General features: G+C 40.9%; 1 protein-coding gene across 1 annotated transcript in view; it reads left to right on the forward strand.

Annotated features, from left to right (window-relative positions):
* Positions 1–13,150, forward strand: part of LOC146583494 (protein TANC1-like) — a 54,967-nt gene that overhangs the window by 3,140 nt on the left and 38,677 nt on the right. Inside the window, exons 4-7 of the mRNA XM_085272490.1 lie at positions 1,998–2,090; positions 3,644–3,774; positions 5,672–5,972; positions 6,683–6,964. Coding sequence (XP_085128616.1) covers positions 1,998–2,090; positions 3,644–3,774; positions 5,672–5,972; positions 6,683–6,964 — 807 coding nt within the window. The remainder of the gene's footprint in view (positions 1–1,997; positions 2,091–3,643; positions 3,775–5,671; positions 5,973–6,682; positions 6,965–13,150) is intronic.

Raw genomic sequence — 13,150 nt, forward strand, 5'->3', positions numbered from 1 at the left:
TTCACATTTGACTCTTGAATACTTTGACGTTCAGAGGAGTTCATGGTCAATGACTGCAAGGTGTCCAGCTCCTGTGGCTGCATAGCAAGCCCAAATCATCACCGCTCCACCACCGTGCTTCACAGCCGCTATGAGGTGTTTGTGCTGATATGCTGTGTTTGGTTTTCTCCGAACGTGGTGCTGTGATTCATCTCCATGTTGGTCTTATCTGTACAAAGGACATTGTTCCAGAAGTCTTGTGATTTGTTCATATGTAACTTTGTAAACCTAATCTATGCCGACATGTGCTTTCTCCTGTAGACCCTTCCCAACAAGTCATGCTTATTTAATCATTTTCTAATTGTACTGTCATGAACTTTAACATTTAACATGTCACCTGAGGGCTGTAGAGTCTGAGATCATGCAGTACTCAGTTCCTCTGAGTGGATTTGTCAGGGATGTCCACTCCTGGAAAGACTGCCCTGCATGTTTTCCACTAGTGGTGTTCGGTGTAGTATAATCGACTTGAAGGGCATTTATTTAAGTGCATTTGATAGCAGCACCCCCTGCTAACAGATGCACTTCCTATGGAAGCACTAAAGGTCTCCTTCACAAGACTGCTACTGTGTTTTGCCTTAGTTTATGTTACATAAATAATGACATCTTGTAATATTTATGTGATGTTGTTCTTCTGAGAATGTATTCATCTACTTTACTTTCTTCTCATGATATGTAAAACCTTAGATTTTAAAAAAGGTGTAGTTACTTTTTGCGGATTTACTTTTTCAATGTCATTAAAGTTACACTGTGATTTATATTAAGGTACCACTTAACTACCTGTAAAATGCTAATGCTCAGTGTATGCAAACTGGTACTTTCAAATTTTCTTTATTGTTTTTGAAAGCTCAGTTGTAGGTCACAAAGCAACCTGCTTGTATATACTGGTTAATGTCAGGTTTAAGGTGAGCAACTCTGTACGTACAGCATTCTTCATAGTAGGTCAATCAAAAGAAATATTAGAGCACAAATTTTATAGTATCTTATACGGAAAGTTCCTTGATTTGCATATTCTTTTGTGAATTTTAAATATTTTAAAGCTTATAAATACATGGAACAAAGAGTAAATATTTTCAGTAGTAATAATCTTAAAAAAACCCTCATGTTCTGCGATATTTTCCATATTTGAATCCATCTAAATTTGCTGCATGTAAGAAAGTTAACTTTACATTTACTGACCTTAGAGGGAACACCAGGTGGCAGTGTGCTGCAGTAAGTACAGCCATTCAAAAAAAGGTGCTATTGCATTTCATTACATGTAGCACTGCCTTGTTTTCCCACCCGAGCAAATATGAGATTGAAAATTGCAGTAAGTGAAAAAATATATCTAAATCTATATTAGAGTGTCATGGCTTTTGTTTCTTTGGCGATCAAATATTGAACGGTATGTTAGACTTCCGAGTGTTTCTGAGTTGATTCACATGCGTGATTCAAACACTAAGAAGCCTTGAGTATTAAAAAAAAACATGTCAGTGTACGCAAACATCTCATCCTCAAACGGGCTCCAGTGCTGAAGAATCTGCACCTCAAAAAACACTGAGATATTGCATAAAGTGAGACACACCCACACACATCAGAGTGCACCGCTGTCCCTACCACACACACACACACACACACACACACACACACACACACACACACACACACACACATTTGTGGTGTTAATATATTATAGATATCCGCCCACAGTCCAGTGAATGTTGCACTGTTTGTATTCATGGCTTACACTGTATACATTCTTCTTTATACTCATGGGACACAATTCAAATTCTGCACCACAGATCTCATCTGAGGAGGCTTAATTTCTCTCTCTCTCTCTCTCTGTCTCTCTCTCGCCCTCCCTCTCTCTCACTTTCTTTCATATCCCTCCCTACCTCCACCCTCAATCCATCCCCCCTCCCACCCTGCCTGCTCTCCCTCCCTCCCTCCCTCTCCCTTCTGCCTCTTTGCTGTGGCCAAAGGACGGGTAAGGAGGCTGGAGTATGTGGATGGCTCTTCCAGCGCAAGAGAGCCACTCGTCTTTGCCTCATGCCGTGGCAAAGCAGACCACAGAGGTGAGAACGGGAGCGTGTGGGCGTGGGTATAGCATCGTCGTGTGTGTGTTTTGTTTTGTTTTGGCAGGTGTTGATCAGTGGAGCTGAATGAGAATAGGGCTATAGGTGAGAGAGAATGAATGAGAAAGAGATTCAAGAGAAAATGAGGGCAGGTTAATTACATCTAAAAGGCTTTGCTGAGTTTTTTTCCTCTGTAAGATGTATATAAGGATAGTGGTGCCTGTGTCATTTTCATGGGATGGCTGAGAGTGGATTTGTTTTATTCCAGTTTCTCTTGAGTCGTTGCCCTGGCTTCTTTGTATGCTGCTTTACACAGTTAAGGTTAGCAATAATGGTGTAAACACTGACCTCTCTGCCAGCTTTCTCTGTGTTTCTGGCCAGAGGGCTACCCTTGGGCTAAACAGATTTCACGAGGCATCTTCCATCCTGGTTGCCAGGCACCTCTCAGCTTCCCGTTTCCAATGGCAACTGCTAGGTGGTTTGATGAATAGAACTGGACATTCGGTGTGTCCTCATGTTACTCCAGATTGGATCGCAGTGCACTGCTGACTAAATGCAAAGTTTTCCCTCCTCCCCCCTCGCTGCAATACACATCCTGCCCAAATATTCAGCAGATGCCCAAGCTGTGAAAAAAGTACCAACAAAGGCTACACTAAGGAAGGTTGTAACTGGGGCACCTTCCAAAACAAAACAAAACAAAAAGCAGACAAAAAAAAAAGACCACACTTGATTCTCAGAACTGACCCTTTTCCTCTCAGGGTTTGACTTGTGTTTTGTACACAATTTGTTTGTCTGTAAGAGTGATGTAGTGTCTTTAAAGCGTGAGAGTGAGCCAGAAAGAGAACGACTGAGTGGAATGTGATGTCTAAATGAAAAGATGTTTGCGTGGAGGAGTGAGCTGTTCCTGTAATCCATGATGTCCTGTCATCCTGTTTATATGCCTACTCAATATGCATGTTACTCAGCTGATAACAGCACACAGATGAGGTGCGAGAATGAACGAATGTATCGCTCGTCCGGGTAAAGCGCAGAGACGCGAAAACTGTTTACTTGCTGAAGTAAGCATGGACCTTAAAGGAGCAGGGGTTGGAGGTCAGAGCATAGGGGAGCCTTAAACAGTGATAAATGAATGCTGCACATGGCCTTTGTCAGCCAGTCTCTAGGAACGACAGTGGAGGCAGAGCCGAGGCACTCCTTTCTGCTCCAGAGTCGACGCCGAGCTCATTGAAATTCACAACCCGTCTCTTAACCGAGAGCACCTGGCAGGCGTGAGCACGGGCAAACTCACAACCTCACACAACCTCTCGCTGCTGCTGCGTCAACCCGGGGACTGGAAAGCCACTGTCTGTGCATCCGTAATCAGTGCAGCTGGGGCTGCGCTGACCTGTGGATGCATACATTTCTTTCAGTCCACTGCCTGATGCTGCTGGGTGGGAAGCTCTAAAAGGGAGCTGTGCTCAATCTGCAGCATCGGTTTGTCGGTGGCTTCATTTGGCCTGCTGTGTTTTTTCATGCTTGTTAATCCCTGTGTCCCGAATGTGTGTATGCTCCAGACCTCCACGTGGAGCCACAGCCTGGCTCCTCCCTCTCTAACCAGGAACTAATGACCAGACTATGCTTCTTATTGGGAGAAACAACGCCCGGTACTGCTAGCTCTCCTATGGAGGACAGGAGGGAAAAGAAGGTAAGGCCACATATTGATTAACTGGCCCCATACTGCCATGGCATAGAAAAGGAGAATGGATGGTGTAAAAGAAAAACAACGATTGCCCTCACGATCTTCTTTATTGAATCAAGCTTATTAAAGATAATTAGATTGCATTTTAAAATGCAGTTGCACAGAACTCATTGTGTACTGTGTGAGTGTGTGCTTTGAGCACTCAAATCACTCTGTATGTATTTTGCATCATTATTAATTGCTTTGCCATGTGTCCGCATGGCTTTTACACTCAGTGCCTGATTAGTTTAAGCTCTGTGTATAAAGAGTTATTGTTTGTGCGAATGTCTTTCGATCTTTTTGCCTTTGCATGCTTCAGCCATGGCCCATTTTCGCAGCCTCATTCCACCACCTGAGCTCCAGATTCAGTCAGTTTCACAGAGATAGCAAAGCTCATATGAGGAATGTGGGTTGTCCTGGCTAAGATAGATGAGGCTTTGGTATAAAGGGAATAACAGTGAGCTGTTTAAACTCTGCTGCCTTGTCTCCATACATTCTCTGTGTTGCAGAAAGGTTGCATCAGTAATGAAGAGACCTGAAATGCACGTGATCAAATGAAAGGATAAAAGACTCCTTTTTGTTTTTTGCGCCCGTCTGTTAAAAAAATGTGAATTCAAACATTTTTCAATTCTCGCTCCCTTAATTGGTAAATGCTATGAATTTTTATATGATGTAGACATGTATTTTTAAAGACCAGTGGAGAAACTCAATAGATTAAAAGCATTCATTAAAATGTACGAGCTAGAACCAAGACCCCTTTGACAACCTAAAGAAAAACGTCACAGTCTTTCTTATATAATGTAACTCACCGCAGTGCTGCTGTAGTGATGTGCACTTGCTATTATGTGTGCATATGTGTTTTCTGTTCTCTCAAAAGGTGAGTTTAAAAGTTGAAGGCTTTTTTATTGATGGGTAGAAGATTTGTTTTCATTACTGCATCCATTTTTTCCAGCCTGACCCTTAGCTTTGTAATTTTTTTGCACTATTAACCCCTTAATGTCCAATGTATCATATTTTATACATTTTATACAGTTTTTCTTACTTCTGCATCATAAATATGATTTTTTTTTCCTAACGGGAAAACTTAAATTCCACAATATGTTTTTAAATGATAAACTGCAGAAAAATGCTGAATGTAACAAATATATAACAAATTAAAACTCCTATATTTAAGGTTTAATTAACACTCAATTTATAAATTAAAAAAAATAGAAATTTCTGGCAAGTATTTCATGTTGCAGGCTTTAAAGGGTTAAATACTTACTTCCCATGTTATAGTTATTGCATTGGCAAGTATGCGAAGTCAGGTCTGAGTATCTTGAATTTACTCATCAGAGGTGACTTAAAAAAAGTTGCGTGTTCGAAAAGCGAGTATAATACTTGCCTTTTTCGATTTCCCTACTTAAAATTTAGGTGTGCTGTTTTAATCAGTAACATCGTTTAGACTGATGCCGTGATTTCTTTTTTGCACTTTTTTGTCTTTCCTCTGTGTGGTACATCGCAAAAAACCCCAGAGCGTGGTAAATTCTGAATGTCTGCAGTGATTGATTTTAGTTTTGACGACAGCCAGTCATCTTTAGAAAAAAGGAAAAACTGGGAAATGACAGCAAGGATGAAAATAACTGGAATTATCTTTTCAATTCCCATCTGCATGCACGCTCAAACATATTCACTCACTATTGCAAATAACGCTGCGCAAGAAGGCCAACAGTGTCACGAGGAGTGAAGTGCTGTTAAAAGGTTTGAAATTGGCACTGCTAATTTACTCCACTTTCAACATAGAGTTCCACAGAGCCTTTTTTCCACCTTTATTTATGGCTTAACTTTTTCTAACCCTTTCTCTTCTCTGGTTTTTTTCCCCCAGTATGATTCCTCTGCTCAGGGGGGGAGTCCCAGCTCCACCCTGACCTGCAGCACAGCCTCACCCTGCTCAGAGAGCCCCTCGTCCACCCTGAGCACCAGTGCGGGAGGCCAGTCTTTGCCCCAGCCTTTACCTTTACCTTCTCCCCACTGTGGCTCTAGCAGCAGTCCCAGTGGAACCCTCTCTAGCCCTGCATCCAGCCCAGCCCCTTGCCCTCCTTGTGGACTCATGACTGGGAGCAGTCCAGGGCCTCCATCTCAAAGCCCCACCTCAACGTTGGAGAGCAAGGATAGTGGAATTATAGGTGAGAGCTGCTGCTGCTCTGTGTCTCCAGATGGTATCTGTTCATATTACAGGACTTCAAATTGTGGTTTTTTTTCTTCTTCTTCTTTTTTTTTTACACATAGTGACGCACGTCCAACACAGATGCCTAGTCGTGCATCATCAGAAGTTTAAAAAAAAAAACGGTTAGCTAAACAAACATGGGCTATAATATGGAATCGGGAAATGAAATATGACTCTCCTGGTGTTTGCCACACCTTCCTACAATCTCAAAGTTAGGGAGATGCAACATCACTATCTATGTAAAATGTGCACCTCTACCCCACAGCCAGTTTCTCTGTTTGTCTGTGCCACTTCAGCCTTCAGGCTTCAGCTCCCTCCTGTCAAAACTGGGACACTGCTGTCTTTGTTGCTTACGGGTCTGATTCTCCCAAAATAGGACACTTTTTTTCTCTTTAAATAGAGTTTGTATTTATAGTTGAACACAAAAAGGTAGAGGGCTCATCAAGTACAATGAAACTTATTGATTGATGACTTGTGAGTAAAACAAAAAAGGGTGTATTTCATTGTAGATTGAATAAATGTGTTTTTGATGATGTTGAAGCTATTGCTTAACTTTTTGTCTTTAGTCATTTATGAGGATGTGCATATAAGCAGTCACATGCCAGATGTTGTTGTTGTTTTTTTTCTTTTCTTGGCTCTGTTAACCATATTTTTCTTTCCGCTGCACAGCAACAATCACTAGTTCTTCTGAGAATGAGGAGCGCAGCACCTCCACTGAGGGTCTGGGTAAGGACGAAGGCCCAGAGGGAAGTGGTGGCGTAATGGGCCATACAAATGAGGACCGCCATCCCAGGCCAACCAGGGACAATCTCACAACCCAGCCAGATGAGGCCTTACCTAGAATGGACATCATGGAGCCCAGAACTCCACCAGCACCGAAAAGGCCCCTCCCACAGCACCATTTGCACAGCACCTCCTCTCTTGCGCTGCCCCGTCCAAACTCAGTAGCAGGTACCCAGGTTCTCGTTCTTTCTTATTCTGCGAATTAAGAAGCGGTTATGACTTTGAGAGAGATTTGGGATTGTGCACCTTCTCAGCTGCTGATGGATTAATACGTTTCATATCTCCCAGTTTCATATGAAGCTGGCTGTCTATGAGCCAAGCTAAGGGAATCTTAAGGGAATACAGTTTGGCTAATTACTGCGTATTTCCTAGGGTCTTGCTGTCACCTCTAAGTTGTTAGTCAACCAACAAACATTCCAGGAAGTTAATTTTCCCGGCCAAGAAATAGTCCCACTCATTACCCCCAACACGCAAAAGCAAAAAAAGCAAAAAAAAGCAAAACGTGCCATTTTTACACCTCCATTCTTGCACACATTAAACAAATGATTCATAATTAGTGAGCTAGTGAGTGAGTTGTTAAAAGATGCCATTATACTGTAGATGAAGTGGGCTAATGAGAGTATGAATATGGCAGCTGTGACCCGAGTGATTAATTAATGGACTGATTAATATTGACTGAATAGCAAATTGATTAAGTTGATTGTTAACTTGATACTCTCAAACTGTTCATGCAATGCAGTAGAAGGATAATTTAGAAAAGTGCCTGCGATGCAGAACTGAACTTCACTGCACCGTGTGCTGGTGCTCCACTTACCACGGAGGCTGGATACACACAGTGAGCAGTACCAGTTAAAAGTCCTGGGAGGCCTCTAGTTGTCATAAAAATACCCCCCCTACAGTCACGATCTTTGCTAATGCATGAGGCTCTTTTTCTTCCTTTAGATGTCAGTTCATTTGTAGTGGGAGCAAAAGAAGAGATTCCCTAAGGAGTGGATTCACAGTAACGCCTGCCAGTTTCTTCTGTCAGCTGGTGCTTTCATTTAGACACTCTTGATGAAATTCAGTATCAAGATGAAACAAGCTGCATGTAGCGGTTAGGATTTTACTTCATCTTCATGAACGATTAGACATAGAGGAGCAGGATGAATATATTTATATATGATATACATAATAAGACAAGAAAAAATGAAATCTAAAACTTAAAATTTAGGTGTTTAACGTATTAGTGTCAGGCATTAGTGTCAAACTGTAGACAGATGCAACTTGTGATAAAGATAAACTTGTGCTCCGGTTAGATTCAGATAAAAACATTGAGTTGCATTTTGCATTCACCCACAAGTCATTTTTATGGAAATGTTCCTGACAGCTTTATTATTAACCACCAGTTATACATGAATCCATATTTACATGATAGCATCACACAGTTGCTTCAGATTTGTTGGCTGCACGTCCATGATGCGAATGCCCCGTTCCACCAAATCCCACAGGTGCTCTATTGGAGTGAGATCTGTTGACTGTGGAGGCCATTTGAGTCCAGTGAACTCACTCTTATGTTCAAGAAACCAGTTGGAGATGATTGAAGCTTTGTAACATGGCTTGCTATCCTGCTGGAAGCAGCCATCATCAGATGGGCACACTACGGTCATAAAGGGATGAACATGCTCGACAACAACACTCAGATAGGCTGTGGTGCTGAAGGATGGCACTAAGGGGCCCAAACTGTGTCAGAAAAATATCACCCACACCCTTTCACCACCATCAACAGCAGCTTGACCCCTTAACAAGGAAGGATTCAGGCTTTGTGCTTATGCCAAATTGTGACCCTGGCTTCTGAATGGCTTCTATGATGGTAGCAGTAATCAGAACTCATCAGACCACGCAACATTTTTATAATCTTCTATTGTCCAATTTTGGTGAGTCTGTGTAACTTTATTTCTCTCTATTATTGTAGGGTCTTTACATTACAATATAAAGAACCTTGCGATGACTGTTGGTGTGGTTTGGCTTTATATAAATAAAGTTGTAGCCTCAGTTCTGTTCTTAGCTGACCAGAGTAGCACCTGGTGTGGCCTTTTGGTGCAGTGTTGTGCATTAAGATATGTTCTTCTGCATACCTTGGTTGTAACAACTAGGTATTTGAGTTACTGTAGCCTTCCCATCAGCTTGAAGGTGATTCTGCCATTACCTCTGGCATAAAGAGGACACCTTTTGCTCAGAGAACTGCTGTTGCAACCCAGTGTAAATCCTAGAAATTGTCATGTGGGAAAATTCAAGTAGATCAGCAGATTCTGAAACACTCAGACCAACAGCAATGCCACATGTAGAGGCACTTAAATCACTTTTCTTACTCATTCTCGTGGTCAGTTTAAACTTCAGCAGGTCATCTTGACCACATCTACGTGATTACATGCCCCCACTTGCTGCCATGTGATTGGCTAATTAGATTTGTGTCTAAACAAGCAGTTGAACAGGTGTACCTAACAAAGTAGCTGGAGAATGTGTAGATTTGAAGAAGTATAATAGCTAAGAAATTAACAAAGTTGCCAGTGTTGTAGCATGAGCATAAATGTATGCAGCTCTCTTTCCTTTCAGAGAACACTCTTACATGGATCTTGCTACTTTATGATGTTGAAGGTCAATCAATTCAGACAAGAGACTCTCAGAAAACAGCTAGAAGCATCAAACTTTAGATCATGGGTTGGATTATATCCACAACTGGTTATAAATTTGTCCTCATCGCATCACAGAGTTTACTGTAAACATCCATTCTGTGAAACTGTAGAGAAGTGTGTGTGTGTGTGTGTGTGTGTGTGTGTGTGTGTGTGTGTGTGTGTGTGTGTGTGTGTGTGTGTGTGTGTGTGTGAGAGAGGCATTTGTGCTCTTTAGAGAGGTCTCATTGTCTAACCCTGGCAAGTAAACACATGCAAACTGTCTGTTTTAGACTCTGAAGTTTATGGAGCTGTGTTAGTACTGAAATGTGGACCTAAGGAGCAGCTTTCGGGCTTGTTCTGTAATTTGATTAGTTCTCAGCAGAGTAAATGGGAGTCTCATGTCAAAAGTTTGAAATTTGTTCAGTCTCCAAATCATTCATCCTTAAAAAAAGCTGAGTAACTCACAAACACAAGAGACATCTGTAGACAAAAACAGAAATTGTATCTTTTCTGTGCCCATGCACGTCTGTCCTGTCCACCACTGAAAGTGATATCTAAATGCTGCTAGGTCTGACCCTACCTCTGTGGCTTCTGTTCATTCAGACATGACGATAAAGCTAATGGATAGTAGTGCACGACTGATAGAAGCTACAAAAAAATGTAAGATGCATCGTGTGTAATGAATATGAAGTCCATCCATTAGTGTATGCAAAGCAGCAAGATTTAGTAGTGAGATAGCATCACGTAGCAAAGAAATGAAAAGAATATGTAGATTACAGTCTGGGCATATATAATCAGATCTATTCCAGTGCAGATGCTAATGTTTAATTGTGCAATTAGTCCATACATAATTTAAAGTCCAAACCAGAGTCCAAACTTTATCACCATTTGTGACCATCTATCTGTTCCTATTAATGTGATCGTAGAGATAATTTGCAGAATGGATGAATGGAGTAACTTCTCACACTTTCCAAAGATAAATGCTGATTCTTAGAAGCAGGAGGGCAGGCTAGATTCAATAAGAGTTGGCTGCTTCATTAATCTTCTGGTGGACTGAAACCGGCGCCATTTTGGTGGGCAGCGCTGCGCAGTGTGGTGGCTGTCGGCGCAGTGAGTGCCTAAAGTAGTTTGTGTTTTTGTTGCAAAATCAGACACTAAAGATGTATGAGTGAATTAGCTGCATCAACTACTTGTGTCTTCAGCATATTTCCCAGGTACCTGTCTCTTCTTAACACATAGCCCATGCTTTTAAATGTGGTTTAAGATGCTTCAGTGGCAGTGGATCAGCGTTCTTTGTTATGTGAGAGATTAATACTACTGGCTAACAAGGATACTGGAGCATCATGGTTACGATAACAGAACAGTACAGGACGTTTTCTGTAGCTAGCGAGATACTAGGAGAGTACATCCTGTGCTGAAGATAGTGCCTTACTTTACTGTTGTTTTTTTCTTCTTTTTTTGGAGAGTGATCCAGATCCCCACTTTAAAGACTTCTTCTTCTGCCAGTGCGCTGCCTCTCTGCTGAGCTTTCTAATATGCAGCCTGGTAGCTTTTGCTTAATGTTGCAGTGAGCAGGCAGTTAGCTTAGTTTGGCCAAAAGAGTGGAAACAAGGAGAAACAGCTTGTGTGGCTCTTTCAAAAATGAGACTATTTACAGCATCGTGGTTCATACTTGAGGTTGATCGTTTTCAGCACCATACTAAATCCTCTTTGACTGTGTAAGTTTCCTTCCTTCCCTTCCCCCCTCCTTGCCATGTGGGTGGTATTGGAGAGTACATTTGCCTGTGGTTCTGGGTCAGGTTTGTTAGCTGGGCACGTTTTTACAAATTTGGCAAAGAATCAAGGTCTGATTGCAAAACTGAGTAACATAAGTGTTTAAATTAGCTGCTTCGAATGATATTAAAACTCCAGATCATTTTTTGTTTTTTACCTTTTATTTTTGTTGAGAAAAAAAATCAAATTTTCACACAATTATCTGTTGGGAGTTAATAAAACTCTTAATCTGGCAAAACAAACAAACAAAATGGTATATGATGTTTGTGTAATTTATCTAAAAAAAGAGTGTAAAAAGAACAGTTCACTTTTGTGTTATGGGTTAGAAGATGGTCTTCACCAAGAAATAGTCAAGGACACGAGTCACTATAAATCTTTTCCATTTTATGAAATGGAGCGTGCTTTGTAATGGCACCCAGCACACTTCTTCCCTTCCTGTTCATAAAAGTCTTGTCTTGCTGGGCAATGAGGGTCCATAAATTGGATTCAGACATCATGCTCTGCCTCTGAAACAATCTTTACTTAAATATGACCGTTTCAAAAATTCATATTGGGAAAATGAGAGAGAACGCCGTAACAGATTTTGGATTTAACATTAACAGAAACTTGGTCTTTCTAAGAAGCTGAATTTGAATTCGGTACATGCTGTCATACCTGGGGAATGTCATACTGAAGTTGGATGAAAATGAGTTGGGGGTTTTTCAAGTATTCAAGCTTTAATATCAGTGAAACCAGTAACCTGATTTGAACCGTTTTAAAGAATGTTATGTTGCTTGTATATGAGAACCTGTACATAAGGGACTTCCTACAGATCCCCAATAATCTCTCAGAGATCCAAATTTTTTATCCAGATATTTTAGGGACTTCAAGCATCCATCATTCTGTGTTAACTTCAGCTGCACTCATGAGAATCCATATTCACAGAGCCACAGTACCTAAAAGATTTGAAGGACCTATCTGAAGCACTTTTCCAGATAATGGAATCTTTCAAATAGCCCCTGAAAAAACGATGCCAGAAAAACATCTCAAACCAGCTCTGCCTTCATCTCTTGAAATCCTTTGTTTTTTTGAGAAAACTAATGAAAGGAGGGACCTGAAATCTTTTCTTAAAAACTACTAGCATGTGCATCTTTACCCTGGATGTTTTTTTTCCAGGAAAATCTGTAAGATCACTTGGGAGGCATTTGACGAACACACATAGAATGACCCATTTACATTTTCAATGAGAGAACTTCAGAGGTGCTAGTAGTCTGCTTTAGTTACTGTTAAAAAAAACATTTTAAACAATGAAAAAACAAAGGAAAACAACTGGCTTGACTGTGTTCAGTCATTGTGACGATCTAACTAGCTGTGGATCTTGGGCGGTTGGACCAAAAATGGGTGTCGTTGCCTTGGTACCACTGTATGTGTGCATATTTCCTGATGTCATTCCTCCACATCACCCTCTTGCTCTTCCTCCTCCATCTCTCAGGTCATGAAAGGCAGCAGCTAAGGATCACCTGCATGTCATTCAGATTTTCACTCTATGTGTTTATCCATGTCTTTTCATTTAATCAATAGCTATTATTAATTTCTGGCTATCTTACACAATTTTATCGTGTCTTCCTCACCCTCAACAAACAAATGGCTCCCCCTTCCTGAGCCTGGTTCTGCAGGAGGATTCTTCCTGTTAAAGGGAATTTTTTCCTTCCCACTTTCGCCAAGTGCTTGCTCATCTGATTGTTGTTGTTGTTGTTTTATTATTATTATTATTATTATTATTATTATTATTATTATTATTATTATTGTAGGGGTCTTTACCTTACAAGACAAAGCACCTTGAGGCGACTGCTGCAGATTTGGCACTATATAAATAAAAGTAATTTGAATTGAAATATCAGTCTTAAGTTTGTCATGTCCATGGCCGAGTTACATCCAGAATTTGTGACTT

The sequence above is a fragment of the Mchenga conophoros genome, linkage group LG1, assembly GCF_057382185.1.
Source record: "Mchenga conophoros isolate Kocher_MC1m ecotype Shallow Benthic linkage group LG1, M_conophoros_male_GT1.1, whole genome shotgun sequence".
Lineage (NCBI taxonomy): Eukaryota > Metazoa > Chordata > Actinopteri > Cichliformes > Cichlidae > Mchenga > Mchenga conophoros.